Here is a 15,595-nt window from a genome sequence, read left to right as displayed (position 1 = left end):
TGGAGTACCACAGGGGTCCATTTTGTCCCCTTTGCTGTTCAACATCTACATGAAACCGCTGGGAGAGGTCATCAGGAGGTGTGGGCTGTGGAACCATCAGTACGCTGATGATACCCAGCTCAACCTCTCGTTTTCTACCAATCCAGGTGAGGCAGTGGCTGTGCTGAACCGGTGCCTGGCCGAGGTAATGGGCTGGATGAGGACCAATAAACTGAAGCTCAATCCAGACAAGACGGAGGTCTTGTTGGTAGGTGGCTCGGGCTTTGGGGAAGGGGACCTTGACCTTGTCCTGAATGGGGTTGCACTCCCTCGTAAAGACAAGGTCTGCAGCTTGGGAGTGCTCCTCGATCCAGAGCTTTTGCTGGAAGCTCAAGTAACAGTGGTGGCGAGGAGCGCTTTCTTTCAGCTTCAGCTGATTCACCAGCTGCGTCCCTACCTGGAGAACGACCACCTGGTGACAGTGACACATGCATTGGTAACTTAGGTTGCTGACAGGGAATGGGCGTTGTGCTCATGTAACTCCAGTCCTCCGTCAGCTTCACTGGCTCCCCACTGAAGTCTGGGCCCAATTCAAGGTGTTGGGTATCACCTATAAAGCCCTTAACGGCTTGGGTCCTGGTTACCTAAAGGAGCACTTACGTCCATACGTGTCCTCCCGCCCCTTGAGATCGGCAGCAGAGGCCCTTCTCCGGGAGCCCTCTGTGAAGGACATTAGGAGGGTGATTACCCGGAGGAGGGCTTTCTCTGTGGTGGCGCCCAACCTATGGAATGCACTCCCCAGAGAGGTCCACCTGGTGCCGTTGGTATTTGCTTTTCTGCGCCAGGCCAAGACCATTTTATGCAAACGTCTTTTTAATTGCTGATTCTGTTTATTGATTTTGACAACTGTGGCCAGGGTGTCTCCATCTGTATTTTTTGTATTAATGATATTTATTTATTTGTAAGCTGCCCCGAGGCTTAGGCGAATGGGGTGGCATATAAGTCTGCTAAACAAACAAACAAACCTATGAAGGATGCAGAGACTTCTGGGGGACCCTTCAGGGCCAACCTGCACCTCCCGCACTCCAAGGAGCGCAAGGAAACTACAGCGCACTTGAGGGGCATAGAGGATTCAGGGTGGGAAAAGAAGTGGAGTGGCTGGAATCTTCAACCAGTGGCTGGAATCTTCAACGTTTTCTTGCAGATCCCACTTGTTCTTGCACCTGCGCAGTTGTTAAAGGTGCAGAAGGACCTGTCCAGAACTGAGTCAGTCCACCATATAAAGTTACCTCTTTAGAAAGCATCTTTATTGACTTTGGTTCATAAAGGCATTACTAAGCCATCACGTACCACCAGTAAGCACAGAAGCCATATCCAAAGCTTGCTTGCCTCTTTAAGGCACTTGTTCACAGATGAATCACCCCCATTGCCTTATCTGATGCATAAGTTACCAAGGCAACTTACAGTGGGAATGAGAGACCAGTGAAATGGAATAAGAGAGAAAAAGGGTTGGGCTGGACCGAAACAACTGACATTCCTTTAGATCTGTGTAAACCTTTGAAGGCTAAGACAGTCGTTTCTTTAGACCTGCATTTAGCAGTGATGTATTTTTTTTCTTACTTTGGAGTAGGCACAGAGCTGCCCCCAAAAAAACTTGATGGGGACCCCAGTATGCAGGGTAGAGGGGCTTTAAGCCTCTCCCTATCCCCCCCCCCTCCACTGGGTCTGATCCAGATGAGGGTACCCAAACTTGCCATTTCTACTGCAAAATAGTGATTCTTTAATGCAGAGGTGGGAAACCCTTTCTCATACCTTTTAGCTCCCTCTCTCACAATACTGAAGCTGATTGGTGGAAAATACAGGGCAGATAAAAGGAAGGACTTTTTCCACACAGTGCATAGTGGAATGATGGAGTTCGCTTCTATGAGATGCAGCCATGGCTATGGTTGGCTTCAGAAGGAGCCTGCGGAAATGTCTGGAGGAGAAGGCAAGCAAGAGCTACCAGTCCTGAATGCTGCCATGTGTATTAAAGGTGGTATGCCTATGTAAACCGAAAAGCAGGGAGCACAAGTGGGAGGGTGCTGCCATCCTCATACCATGTGCGTGGGTTTCCCTTGGACAGCAGGTTTCCCTCTGTGAACAGACAGCTGGACTGGCCCCTTAGGCTGATGCAACAGGGCTCTTCTTACATTCTTATGAGTATGTTCAGTATTTTCCACATTGAATATCCTGACCTCACTGTTGGCCATTCTTCCTCTCACCCTTGAATTTCCTGTTTCTGACGCTCTCAACCATCATTGAAGAGAGCTACAGTCCGCAAAGTTGGATGCCAAAGTGGGCATCCGAAGTAAGGGCGCTTGAGTTTTCTTTCAGCTGCTTTGGGCCAGAACGAGGAGCCCAGGCACGGCCTCCTCCTCCACCCCGACCTGCTGCATCTCCCGCTTCCCTCAGGGGCACAGAGTGATGGAGGCTTCAGGGGACCACAGCCAAAAGAATGGGTAAAGTTTCCCTTTGAAGGAAGTCCTAAAGGTGAAGAGAGGTTCTGGGCTCTGTGGGTCAGAGAAGGCCAAGCGCCCTGCTTCATAGTCCAAGCTGACGAGAGTCTTGCGGAGTTTGGGTGGTGGAACCTCTGCTTCTGCCTCAGAGGGTGCAGCGAAGGAGTGAAGCTGGAAGGGGCCCAGCTCCACCGCCCAAACCCCGTGTGCCGGCTGGAGCACCACCGGCCTCTTCCTGTTCACAGACTCATGGGCAACGCCCAGGGCCCAGCCACACCGGCCTTTCAGCTGAACCAGCCAGTGGTGACGGCCGCCGGTGAAGCCCTCGGAGCCCAGAACACAGAAGGAGGGATAGAACCTCTGTGAAATTTTGCTGGGGGCTGGACACACATCCTGGCGGCTCGCAGTCCTCCGGTCAGCTGAAATGGCAAGCCTGGGGTGAGCTGAATTGGGATCCAAGGTCAGGATCTCTGGAACAGAGGCAGAGGGAAGGACTTAATATGGCATGCAAAGCTTTACCTGCATCAAATGTGATGTGCGCACACTGCCTGAATATGACAGCTTGCTTGCGAGATCAACGTGAAAGTCTGTGGAAAGGAAGAGGCGGGTGGCACAGCCCTTCTGGTATTGTTCTGCTCACCCTGCTGCAGGGGACCTCCCTGTAGCAGCACTGTGGAAGATCATTGCAAGGTCGAGGAGCTGGCGGTGTGCCCCACTCCCTCCATTTTGTGCCCAGTCCCCAGCAAAGCCTGCACTTGCTGTTTCTGCTCACATAAGGAAAAGTCTTGCTTTATGTGCTGTACTATTAATCCGTGTGATCCTGGAGTCAAATTGCTGTGTTCCATAGATTAGCAACTGGCACAAGTAGTTTGGGGAAGATGAGATTAATCTTCATTTTGACAAGTGCCAGATACTCTTATTTGGCCTTGCAGAGACAATTTAGCATCTCCACCCCCCCCGCCACACCCCCAAGGTAATCAGCACCAGGTGCAAACTTGACAGTTATTCTTATATAAGTTTTGGAAACTCCCTCCTCTGCTGGACCTCAGCTCAGGCTGAACCACGGAATCAACACTGTGCAGACGGGCTGAAGGAGTCCCCTCACTGTCCCTTGGGGTTCCTGATTGCAGAAGGTAAGCATAAGTAAGCATACTCTCTGCTGTGCTCCTATTTCTTTTGCCTGTGTTTAATAAATCTCTCCCTTCCACACTGGCGTGTTTATTGCCTTTAAATCAAAAAGAATCTTTTGCCTCTTGGCAAGACACCCTCTCAGTCCGAGGACCAAATTCCATTTCAGAGAAGATCCTGGGGGCTGTTGAGAACCACTAACCTCGAATCTCACTCATGTGCTCCCACAGAACTGTCTTCTTCTGGGAGAAAAAGGAAATCCTCTCTTCCAATTCTGTGGTGGGCACTGGCGACCATTTGGGGAAGTTCCAGTTTTTACACCTGCAACAAGACGAAAGAGGCAGAAAAGCCATCAGCTGGGTGGGCACTTCTTTAATTTGCCAGAATGTCTGGATAGATGCAGACAACTGGGAAGTGCACACACAAATGCTTAAAAGCTGACCACACGGTGCCTGTAACTGAACAGAGAAATAGTTGCAGGCAGTCTCCCATCACACTGCATTACTACCTATTGACATCCACTTGGAAACCTGGGAAAGAAGTGGCATCTACCTGGCTATTTGAGGAATGCCACACAGGACCTAGAAGGAATTGGGGGTTTGGCTAGCCAGGCCAAAGCAAGGAGGTGGAGCTTTGGAAAGCCACGCAAGAGAGCCAGCCTTTGTTGTGCTTAGAGGTTGAGCAAGGATTAAGATCAGGCTTCTAGGCCCCATTCAGCCACTGAGGCACTTTGGGTGACCTTTGGGCCAGTCACTGACTCTCAGGTCAGAACAAGAATGGACAACCATGGATACACCTCAGATCCTTTGGAGCAAAACGCTGGAGTGTAAATATAATTAATCAATCAAGTAAATTGAAGGGGGAAAGACCCAGGAGACAATGGAAAGGACCCACAGGCAGAGTGGCTGAAGCAAGACCGAGTAAGTAGTATTCTAGGAAACAGGGATAGACTAGGGAAAAAAGAAGAAAAGCTGGGACAAGGGAAATAAGGGATGAGTGGGGGCAGGGGAGCTTCAAAGCCAAAGAGGCAAGTGTGGGGGACATTTTGACTTGAACCAGGCCAAGCAAATATTGCCGTGCACTTCTCTCCTGAAGCCTAGACAATATAACAGAAACAACTGAACAAAAACAAGAGTTGTTTACCTGTTCAAAAGGGTCCCGATATCCTACAAGAGACACAGACAGAGAAATGATGAGAAAATGGAATTCTAAGGAGGGAGGGAAGCAGAGGAAGGCCATGCTCTCACAGCATTCGGAGTCACACATTCAAAATTGCTCCATGCAACTACACAGAGGGAAGCAACACTAAGTTGAGCTCTGCATGGGGACACCTGATGGTGTGGAGGGACAGCCTTGCAAACTCCCTTTCTTTGGCAAAAGGGGATGTAGCTCAGTGGTAGAACACCTTCTTTGCATCCCGAAGGTTTGGAGTTCCATTCTCCATCTCTGAAGGTAGAGCTAGAAGAGAATCCTGTGCAAAATCAAGCCCTGATTCTGTACAGGGCAGCTTCTGAGGATCAGAATACAGATGAGCAGGGCTTCCACATGAGCGCCTAGTGCCATGGAGAGCTTGACGGACCAGGCGGGGATTAGCTAGAGAATCAAATGCATCCATGCCATTGCAGCAGATCTGTGCATTTTAGCTGTGTTTCTGAAAATACTGTCTGCCCCTCATGCAAGCAACAGCAACTGCTACATGCCGATGAGGTTTACATGGTCTAGGGCAGCATGCAAGGTGTCCTGCAAGGAAAGCAGCAATCAACTTCTTCCAGGACACCATCATCTTTCTGGGTGCACTGAACCCTACCTAAGCTGGGGCACTGCAACAGCACAACACAACTGCTACTGGTTCCCTGCTGGTTAGCTGGGCCAACACCTGTTCCTTGAGAAGTTCTAAGATATCTAAGGCAAAGGAGAGTGAAGAGGCAGAGGCAGTAGAATTAGTAGTAGTTGGAACGATCTGGCAGGAAATAATCAGTGCTACAAGGGTGATGCCAAGGTCTTGGATAGTTCCATTTTTTAATGGAAGATATAATGAGCTCTCTTATCTTAACATTATCTGATATTTTCTAGCCTGACACAAATGGAACCGTTTCCATGGCCCTTGAAGCCACACACACACACCCCTTTTCTCAACTTCCTTTCCCAAACTCTTTCTTTTGACCTTCAGAAATTCAGTATCGGGCTGTTGACACTTTTCCTCCAGTTCCAAGATCCGTTCTTGTAGAAGTGGTGCCCCCTGGTGGACTTTTCTGTTATTCTCCTCCATTTTCCTCAAGTCTTTGGTCACTTGGGAGAACCCCTGCAGGATGTGGTTTTCCCTGTCTTGTAGGTTCCTTTGCAGCTGCTGAAACATTTGGGTAGCACGGTTCCTCTCAGTTTCCACACGGCTCTGCAGAGAAATGCAGATGCAGAAAATGTTTGGGCCTTGAGTATTTTCTAGTCAAGTAGGCCTGGTGAAAAAATAAGCCATGTGTACACACGGAGGAGGCACTTACTACAGATCCTTGGGAAGACTCAGGATGTAGCCAATCAGACCTGTCTGTGATTCCCCCAGAGAGAGATGCTTCCTACTTTATGGGGGAGACTCTCTCCTGCAAAGGTGCTTTAATAAACATACCTAACTTAGATGAACTTAAACACAGAATGAAGTTCCATTACTTCAACAGAAGGAAATATGAAATAGCGGCTGGGGTCAGGCAATAGGGTAAGCCATGGTGGATTTTTACCATTGTTGGTCTGTCTGAAATCAGTTGTGGTATTTCACCACAATAAACTTGGTCTTTACAAACCATGATAAGAAATAATTGATTGTTTTGTGCTTTCTCTGAACCACTGTGACTTGTCATGTTTTCTGAACCCAGGATAATGGTTTCCACAGCAGCTACCAGAGTCTTCCAGAAAGAGTGGCAAATGAAGGAGCCACTCTAGCCATCTAGTCTCTATTTGTGGGTCTAGGAGGAAGAGGTGGGCAAACTAGTCAGGAGTGATGTACTTTGGGGTGTACCTGAAAACCATAGTAACCACACAGGGTTGCTTGTCATGTTGTGTGAATGCAGCCAGTGTCGGTAACAGCACTGTGTTTCCCAAAGGAGAAGGATGGGTCACATCAAAAAGCAGAGTCTTTCTGTCAGTAGGAATTTCTGTTGCTAATTCCACAAAGGAACGTTGGCTGTACATGTGATCTCCCTCCTTTGAATCCTATGTGCCCTCCGCTATATCTCTTGCATTCCTAAGGACTGATATTTTTAAAAAAATTCCTGAACTGGGGTTGGAATACTTTTGTTCAGTTTAGGCCATGGAATGCTTTTGTTCAGTTTAGGCCATACTTTTGTTCAGAGAGTGAGCCCATCTCCAGTTAAGACCAGCTGCCACAGCCATCATGCACAGAGCTTTTATATGTTTAGCTTTTTTTTGCAATGAAAAAGCTTTTTTTGCATCATGCAGAAAACATGCCATTACTTTTGTGATGGTGATCTGAACCTACACTTCTGCTGTCAAAACATTTGGCTCCAGGCTAATCTTTTACACATTCTGACCTTGGCAGAGGTTTATTTTATATTTTTGACTCTCTTGTGTCTCTCCAATAAAACCCCTTGTTCGGTCATCAGGAACATTTTATATTTTTCAAATGGCTTGGACCTGAAAAAGGTACTTCAGCAAACACATCACCCCCTACCCCCACCTTTCTTAGGGTCAGCTCCAGGTTAATGGCACCCGTGGCAAGGGAAAAGTTTGCCTGACAGTAGCAGAAAGAAGCAAGACTTTGAATCAGGACTGGGTGGTTTGGAGCCGCCATTTTAATTTCCTGCAATTGCTTGGAGTAAGGTTACAACAGGGCATTGTGGGGCGATTACCGTGACTGCTCCCTGATTAAGATGTTTTTGAAAAGAAGAGCAAAAGGCAGGCAACAGTGGTGGGTCTGGCTGTGCAGCTGGAGCTCAGCACCAATCTGAGGATGCCTCATCTGTCCTGGTTCTTTTCCATTTTCTCAGTTCTTTGTTGTGCTGTGCTGGCTGCCACTCATGGAGACTTTCCACAGAGCTGCAGCATGTCATTGATATGTTTTGTATTACTGATTAGATGTTACTTGGGAGGTGAAAATGCAGGGCTGATGGGCAGCAAATTGCTTGCCATAACATCTGCCTTGTTTGATGGCTTTTTCTCCCACAAGGGTTCTGTTTGAGAACTATATACTTGGTGTCAGAAAGGAAAACAGTCAGAATTGCACTTATGGGGTTTAGTTTCCATTTCTTATTTCTTTATTTATTACATGTCTAAACTGCCAATTAGCTGAAGCACTCTGATCAGCTCACAATAATCAAGACTATAAAATATGACATTAAGTGTGTTACAAAACTACAATATAGAACAGAAATAAAAGCCAATGTTAAAGCCTAGTATCAGCATGAAGTTTTAAGGAACAGAATAAGATCTGAAACAGAGACTAAAAAAAAATTCTGGCTAAATAAGGAGGTCTTCACCTGACAGTGGAAAGAGTACAACATTGGGGTCAGGTAAGTCTCTCTGGGAAGTTCATTCCACTATGGGGGTGCCACAGCAGAAAAGGCCCTTTACTTAGTAGCTTCCCACCCTGCTTCCTTTGGCAGGGGCTTCTGGAGATGACCCACCCCAAGTGCCTGGCCCAGCTGAAGCACCCTACCTTAGATGCTGGATTACCCAGGAAGAAGCAAAGCCACTTTTGCTGCAGATATTAAATGCTTTATTGACTACAAATATATTGATAGAACATGGATGCAGATTATAGCTAAGCAAGCAAAGCAAGGCTTCTGCACATGGCCCATTAGACCCACGGCTTCCTTGTACAAGGGAAGCAAAAGTGGAGGCACTGAACTGCCCAGAAACCTGAGCACTCCTGGTTTCACATGGAAAGCCAATTCTACCTACTCATGCTACAGACTTTATAGAGGCCTCCATACAGGGTAGAACGTGCCCAAAGCTGCCAGCTGAGAAGGAAAGTGGAACTGCAGGGTAGAAGGAAAGTGGAACTGACTAAGCTATCCTAGCTCATTCATATCTAAGAAAAGCCCAACATAGCCTGGCACCTGTTTATCACTGAGACCCTTCTCAGACTGCACAATTTCTGAAGAGAATTTAAGCCTGAAAGCTGTCTAGTCCGAGGCTTCTGATTAGACAGTACTGGGCATGGTGAACGGTTCATACTCTCGATAGTGTTGTCCTGTGACTCCCAATATAGCTGAGAGCAAGCTTAGGGTAGGTACTCAAGGGAGGAGATGATCCTTTAGGAAACCGGGTCCGAAGCCATTTAGGACTTTAAATGTAACACTTTCAATCCCGCCCAGATATGGATGGGCAGTGCAGATGGTACTGCCTTATAGCATCATGTTGGCCAGTCACTGTTAAGAATTTAAGGACATAAGCTATGCTGGATCAGACCAAGGTCCATCCCGTCCAGCACGCTGTACACCTGGTGGCAAACCAGCTGCCCACAGGATTGCTCAAGCAGGATGGGTGCAAGACCTCCTCCTGCCCGAATTCCTCAGTAGCTGGTGTATGCAGGCATGCCTCCTCTGCTAAAGGAGGTAGCACAGAGCCAGCAAGGCTAGGAGCCACTGATGGCCTCCTCCCTTATATATCTGTCCAATCCTCTTCTAAAGCCATTCAGAATGATGGGCATCAGCATTTCCTCTTGGGGGAGCTGCTGCAGCCCTCTGATCATTTTTGTTCTCCTATGCAATCTCGCTGTCCTATTTAGGAACATCTGAAGCTTGTGGAACATTCCCAAAGGGAGTCCCCACTTATAACACATTGTAGTAATCCGACTGAGAGGTTACCAGAAGATGGATAACTGCAGCTGGGCTATCTCAGTCCAGATAAGGAAGTAGTTGGTGTATCACTCGAAGCTCATATACGGTGCTCCATGCCACTGAGCCCCACTCTGCCTCTAGTGGCAATGTTGGATCCAGGAGCATCCCTGAACTACGAACCTAGTTCTTAAGGGGAGTGCAAACCACACCAGAACAGGTTGAATATCATTCATCCAGGCAGGTGAGTCACCCACCAACAGTTCCTCCGCTTTTTCTGGATGGAAACTGCATTAATTAGCCCACATTCAGCCCCTTACCATGCCCAGAGCAGCCACATGAATCAGAGCAGCCACTGTCTCACCTGGATTCGATGAAAAAGAAAGTGACAAAGCTGGGTGTCATTCACATATTGATTACACCTCAGCCCACACCTCTGGGCAGCCTCCCCAGAGATTCCATGTAGATGCTGAACGGTAGGAAGGCTGTAATAGAGCCCCATGGAGCTCCATAGCAAAGCTGCCACGTACAGAGCATTTATCACTTTCTGGAATTGGCCATCCATGGAGTGCTACTGAGTGGTCCAAGAGAACCAAGAGGGTTGCACTCCCCCCCACTCTCTCCTGGCAACCGTCATCCAACAGGTCTGGAAGTTTCTGTTCCAAAACCAGGGTTAAATCCCAATTGTAAAGGATCTAGATCAGGGGTCTCAAACTCAACTTACCTGGGGGCTGCTGGAAGTAGAGTCTGGGTGAGGCTGGGCCGCATCAAGTATTCCACCACTGCGCTGGTGGTGGGCCGCTCATCCCGCGACGCTCCCAGAGGCTGGCCCGGGCGCCGCCAGTGCTTTGAAGGCCACAGGGCCCCTCCCCCATGCCCCACCCATCCCAGCAATTGGCCCGCGGGCCGCGAGTTTGAGACCCCTGAGCTAGATCATCTGTGTTGTTCAAGAATGTTCGCAGTTGACTGGCAACAACTCTTTCAAACATCTGCCCCAGGAAAGGATTGTGCCTGCTGGCCTGTAGTTGTTATCATTGTCTGAGCCCAGGTTAGGCATTGTTTTAGAAGTGGGTTAATCACTGCTTCCTTTAAACAAGCTGATAACACACCTTCTCTCAAGGAGCAGTTTATAGCCTGCCTGGACCTAGCCTGATATCCCTCCCTATTGGAGATCATAAACCATGAAGGGCAAGGGTCATGCAAACAGATGGTCGATTGGACTTGGCCAAACACCTTGGGCACATCTTTGGTCCTCAACAGTTGAAATTCTTCCAATAATATTGGACCAGACAATTTTAGAGTCAGGGCAGCAATTGTAATTGTGGGGTCTTATTCCGTAAGGGCTTGAGATACCTTATCTTCAAAATGCCACACAAACATGTCATAGTGTGCTGCTGAGGGTTCCACTGATTGTAGGAGGCTACAAGCCACCTGAAAAAGCTCTGTTGGAAGACACTGGGAAGGTGCAATGGTGGTGGAAGAGCATTCCCCCTTTGCTGCCCTCACTGCTATGGAACAACCTTCACAGTGAGTGCTAACCGGTGTCCAGTCAGATTCATCACAAGTCTTACTTTACTTGCATTCTAGTCATCTTCCTTCTTTCTTCATTGCCCAAAGCTCAGGTGTACACCAAGAATCCTGGCTTTGCTCAGAGGGAGATGGTGCATGGATGCACCTTCTGCCTGATTCTTCTCTGCTTTCCACAGTGACCAGGACATCAATGAGCTCTTCGGTCATACGAGCAGGAAAACCACCCAGCACCCTCTGGAAGCCATGGGAATTCATAAGCTCCTGTGGGTGAACCACTTCAACAGCCCCCACTCTTGCAGAGGGGGAAAAACACTGAAATCTAAAACTTCAACAGGAAGAGATCCACCCACAACAATGGGACAGATATTAATTCTGATCACTTTCTGATCACCATCCTTCTGCCCAGTCAAGAAAACCATATCATGTGTCTATCTTCTTACACAGTAATATGCTGAGAAAGCCCCATGGTTGTCATGAGGCTGAGACCCAGAGCTTCCCTAAATCTGACAGCCTCAGCAAGGAATTGAAATCCATGGGGTCCTTGCAAGGGGCTTCCTTTGTAAGACCTGCTTACAGAAGTCTCTGTGGCTGAACTATTCTGCAATATGGCTCTTCTCTGCTTGTGACCCAATAGAGCCTGTCTTGCAAACTTTCCAATAAGTTTCCCAGCTGAACTTTCTGCTCTTGCAACTTTACAATTCTGGGCCAGGAAACACCACATGGAGCAGCAAAAATGGCAGGAGGATCAATCCACCTTCCAAATTATTCCTTTGATCGCTCCTCAAATGCTGCCCTATTTCAAGGGGTATCCTTCAAGCCCCAAACAACACAACTTTGTCAACCAAGGAAAAAGCAGTATCTTACCAACAGCATCTTCAGTTTATTCCCTTGGTTTACTGCAAGTATTTCTCTGCTGTCCTTCTCTCTCTTCAACATGGCCAAATGGTGCTGAACCTGAACCTGTCAAAAGTGACCATAGATGGCTTTGAAGTCTTTTCTGCAGTGAGGCATTCTGGTTTCCCTAACCCTAACAGCGACTTTAGGGAAACCGACCCATCACAACCCCATGGACAACATTCCTCCAGGCCTTCCTGTCCTCCACCATCCCCCAGAGTCCACTTAAGCTCACACCAACTGCTTCAGTGACTCCATCCAGCCACCTCATCCTCTGCCGTCCCCTTCTTCTTTTGCCGTCAGTTGTTCCCAGCATTAGGCTCTTCCCCAGTGAGTCCTTCCTTCTCATTAGGTGGCCAAAGTATTTGAGTTTTATCTTCAGGATCTGGCCTTCTAAAGAGCAGTCAGGGTTGATCTCCTCTAGGACTGGTTTGATCGCCTTGCAGTCCAAGGGACTCACAGGAGTCTCCTCCAGCACCACAGTTCAAAGGCCTCAATTTTTTGGTGCTCAGCCTTCCTTATGATCCAGCTTTCACAGCTATACATTGCAACTGGAAAAAGCATACCCTTGACTATACACACTTTTGTTGGCAGGGTGATGTCTCTGCTTTTTAGTATGCTGTCTAGATTTGCCATAGCTTTCCTCCCAAGGAGCAAGCATATTTCTTGGCTGCAGTCCCCATCTGCAGTGATCCTGGAGCCCAGAAAAATAAAAACTGTCACTACATCCATTTCTTCCCCGTCTATTTGCCAGGAAGTGATAGGACCGGATGCCATGATCTTAGTTTTCCTAATGTTGAGTTTCAAGCCAACTTTTGTGCTCTCCTCCTTCACCCGCATCAAGAGGTTCTTTAGTTACTCTTCATTTTCTGACATTAGAGTGGTATCATCTGCATATCTGAGGTTATTGATATTTCTCCCAGCAATCTTAATTCCAACTGGTGATTCATCCAGTCCCACCTTTCTCATGATGTGCTGTGCATATAAGTTAAATAGGCAGGGCGACAGTATACAGCCTTGCCAAACTCCTTTCTCAATTTTGAACCAATCCGTGGTTCCATGTCCAGTTCTCACTGTTGCTTCTTGACCCGCATATAGGTTTCTCAAGAGACAAATAAGATGGTCTGGTACTCCCATCTCTTTAAGAACTTGCCACAATTTGTTGTGATCCACACAATCAAAGGCTTTAGCATAGTCAATGAAGAAGTAGATGTTTTTCTGGAACGCCGTAGCTTTCTCCATGATCCAGCGTATGTTGGCAGTTTGATCTCTAGTTCCTCTGCCTCTTTGAAACCCTGCCTGTACTTCTGGTAGTTCTCGGTCAACATACTGCTGGAGCCTAGCTTGTAGGATTTTGAACATAACTTTGCTAGCATGTGAAATGAGTGCAATGGTGCGGTAGTTTGAACATTCTTTGGCATTGCCCTTCTTTGGGATGGGAATGTAAACTTTTCCAATCCTGTGGCAACTGCTGCCATATTGAGTGTAGCACTTTTACTGCATCGTCTTTTAGAATTTTGAATAGCTCAGCTGGAATAGTGTCTTCTTCAGTAGCTTTGTTGTTGCTCAGACTTCCTAAGACCCATTTGACTTCACATTCCAGGATGTCTGGCTCGAGGTCAGTGGCCACCCCATTGTGGTTATCAGGGACGTTAAGCTCTTTCCTGTATAGTTCTTCTGTGTAATCTTGCCACCTCTTCTTAATCTCTTCTGCCTCTGTTAGGTCCCTGCCATTCTGGTGCTTTATCCTGCCCATCTTTGCATGAAATGTTCCTTTATATCTCCAACTTTCTTGAAGAGATCTCTGGTCCTCCCTATTCTATTGTTTTCTTCTTTTTCTTTGCACTGTTCATTTAAGAAGGTATTCTTATCTCTTCTAGCTATTCTCTGGAATTCTGCATTCAGTTGGGTGTATCTTTCTCCCTTGCTCCCTTCTCCCTTCTTTCCTCCGCTATTTGTAAAGCTTTCTCAGACAGCCATTGCACTTTCTCGCAAAAACCTGGAAGGCGTATCTCCCATAATCTCCAGGAAGCATGGCCGATAGCAAAGGGCTCTGGGAGTTGTAGTCAGGAAGAATTTAGAGGGCGCCAAGTTTTGGAGAACTTGCCGAAGTCTGATTTCCGGAGAATCCAAGCCCCCAAATTCATGTGAGCAAGATGCCTAATCCTAATCCCTAAACTCCCGTCACCCCTAAACCTTAAGAAGGACGCTGGACGTTACCGGGATCAGGTACCAGAGAAAACAGGACCTTCTCTTGCTAGCAGGGAGCGCGAGTGTTTACCTTGAACTCCTCAGCCGCCTCCTCGACGGGGACCACCATGTGGGCTCGGTGCTCCTTGGACCGGACGCAAACCACGCAGATCAAGGCTGTGTCTTCCATGCAGAATAATTTCAGCACTTCCTGGTGCTTCTGGCACATCTCCTGCTGGCAGTCCCACCGATCGCTCCCGCCTGCTGCTGCCGCCGGCGCTGGGCCCGGGGGCGCGCTGCATGGGTCCAGGATCGAGGCCATCTCCCTGGCCCGCTCGGCCACCTTCCCCAGCTGTGTGTTCGGCCGGAGCTCGCCCGGCCTCGAGCGCACCTTGCACTGAGGGCAAGCGAAGCTGCCGCCGAGACCGGCACAGGACGTGCTGATGCAGGTCCGGCAAAAGTTGTGCTGACAGGTGAGGATTACTGGCTCGGTGAAATAGTCCAGGCAGATGGGGCAGAAGAGCTCTTCGTGCAGCGCCCTAGTAGAGCTGGCGGCCGCCATGGCTGCCCCGGAGAGGAAGAAAGGCGAAGAGACGTTGCTTCCTGCTGGCCCCGCTCCACAAAGCCAGGCCCTTTGCTAAGAGCTTCCAAAATAAACGAACGCGTAAATAACCCTCCCCTTATTTGCTAGAACATCTAGTCCGAAGACGTCTGTGTAACCTGAAATTTCACATGATAAAATTGTAACACTGGTCTGCAATTTTAACAATTATTAGTAATAAAAATAGAGATGATAGTCTTATCACCAAGTTTTTGATTATCAAATATTATCAAAATATAATCAAAAGTTCTTGATGTATCTGTATTAAAATTTAAGAGATGTTAAAGTCCTAGTCAGGCTACTTATGTGAGGTTAAGCAAAAGAAAGCAGTATGTAGATGCAACCAAAATCCCAGGCAGTGTTCCAGGGGCTATCAGATGCAGTGGTAATGTGTTTAGGGCTGGAGATAGAGGGCCAGCCCTATCAAGCCATTGCAGAAAACTGCAGCAGCTTCTGCTCCCCAGATCTGAGCTCCATCCTCAGCAGCAGAGAGGGAGAGGGACTGGATTCATTGGCCATGTAGCATATATCTGCCCATGGCACAAGTGGGAAATTAAAGAGTCTTGGGGGCCATCTAATGGAGAACCCTTTCCTGAAAGGCAAAGAAACAAAAATGTATCCCGTTTTTCTCTTGCGGTGTTAGGAGCTTGACATGGCTTTGGATGGACAGAAGCTTCTGAGATTGCAGTGCTCTGTTGTTTAATCTGGGATCCCATAGGATTGTGCTCTTAGTTGTGCTTTTAGTGTAAAGAATCAGCACCTTCCCTCCAACTGTGAATGGGACAGGTCAAAATCTAAAATCTGGACAATGAAGGGTACATTCTGATAGGGAAGGCGACCAAGGATAACTGATAATACAAATGTGGGACAAGATACCAAGTCCAGTCCTTGGCAATGCCAGCTGAAGGGTATCAAATCAAAAGGATGGGAAAGGCAAGTTTGGAACCTTGGTTAGACTGCATAATGCAGTTCCATTTTTCTGTTGTATCTTT

At 47.8% G+C, this 15,595-nt stretch overlaps 1 protein-coding gene across 1 annotated transcript; it reads right to left on the bottom strand.

The window, feature by feature from the left end:
- Nucleotides 1–1,011: 1,011 nt before the first annotated feature.
- LOC123019529 (E3 ubiquitin-protein ligase TRIM11-like) lies at nt 1,012–14,564 on the bottom strand. Its single transcript, XM_044422474.1, has 6 exons — nt 14,094–14,564; nt 11,783–11,878; nt 5,767–5,994; nt 4,746–4,768; nt 3,805–3,923; nt 1,012–2,944 (listed from the first exon to the last, which is right to left on the bottom strand). The coding sequence occupies exons 1-6, from the start codon at nt 14,562–14,564 to the stop codon at nt 2,427–2,429; spliced, it is 1,455 nt and encodes a 484-aa protein (XP_044278409.1). The 3' UTR covers nt 1,012–2,426.
- Between the last annotated feature and the right edge of the window lie 1,031 nt (nt 14,565–15,595).

Source organism: Varanus komodoensis, unplaced genomic scaffold, assembly GCF_004798865.1.
Source record: "Varanus komodoensis strain SLA01 unplaced genomic scaffold, ASM479886v1 scaffold128, whole genome shotgun sequence".
In the NCBI taxonomy this organism is placed as follows: Eukaryota; Metazoa; Chordata; class Lepidosauria; order Squamata; family Varanidae; genus Varanus; species Varanus komodoensis.
This window is presented reverse-complemented; position numbering and strand designations above follow the sequence as displayed.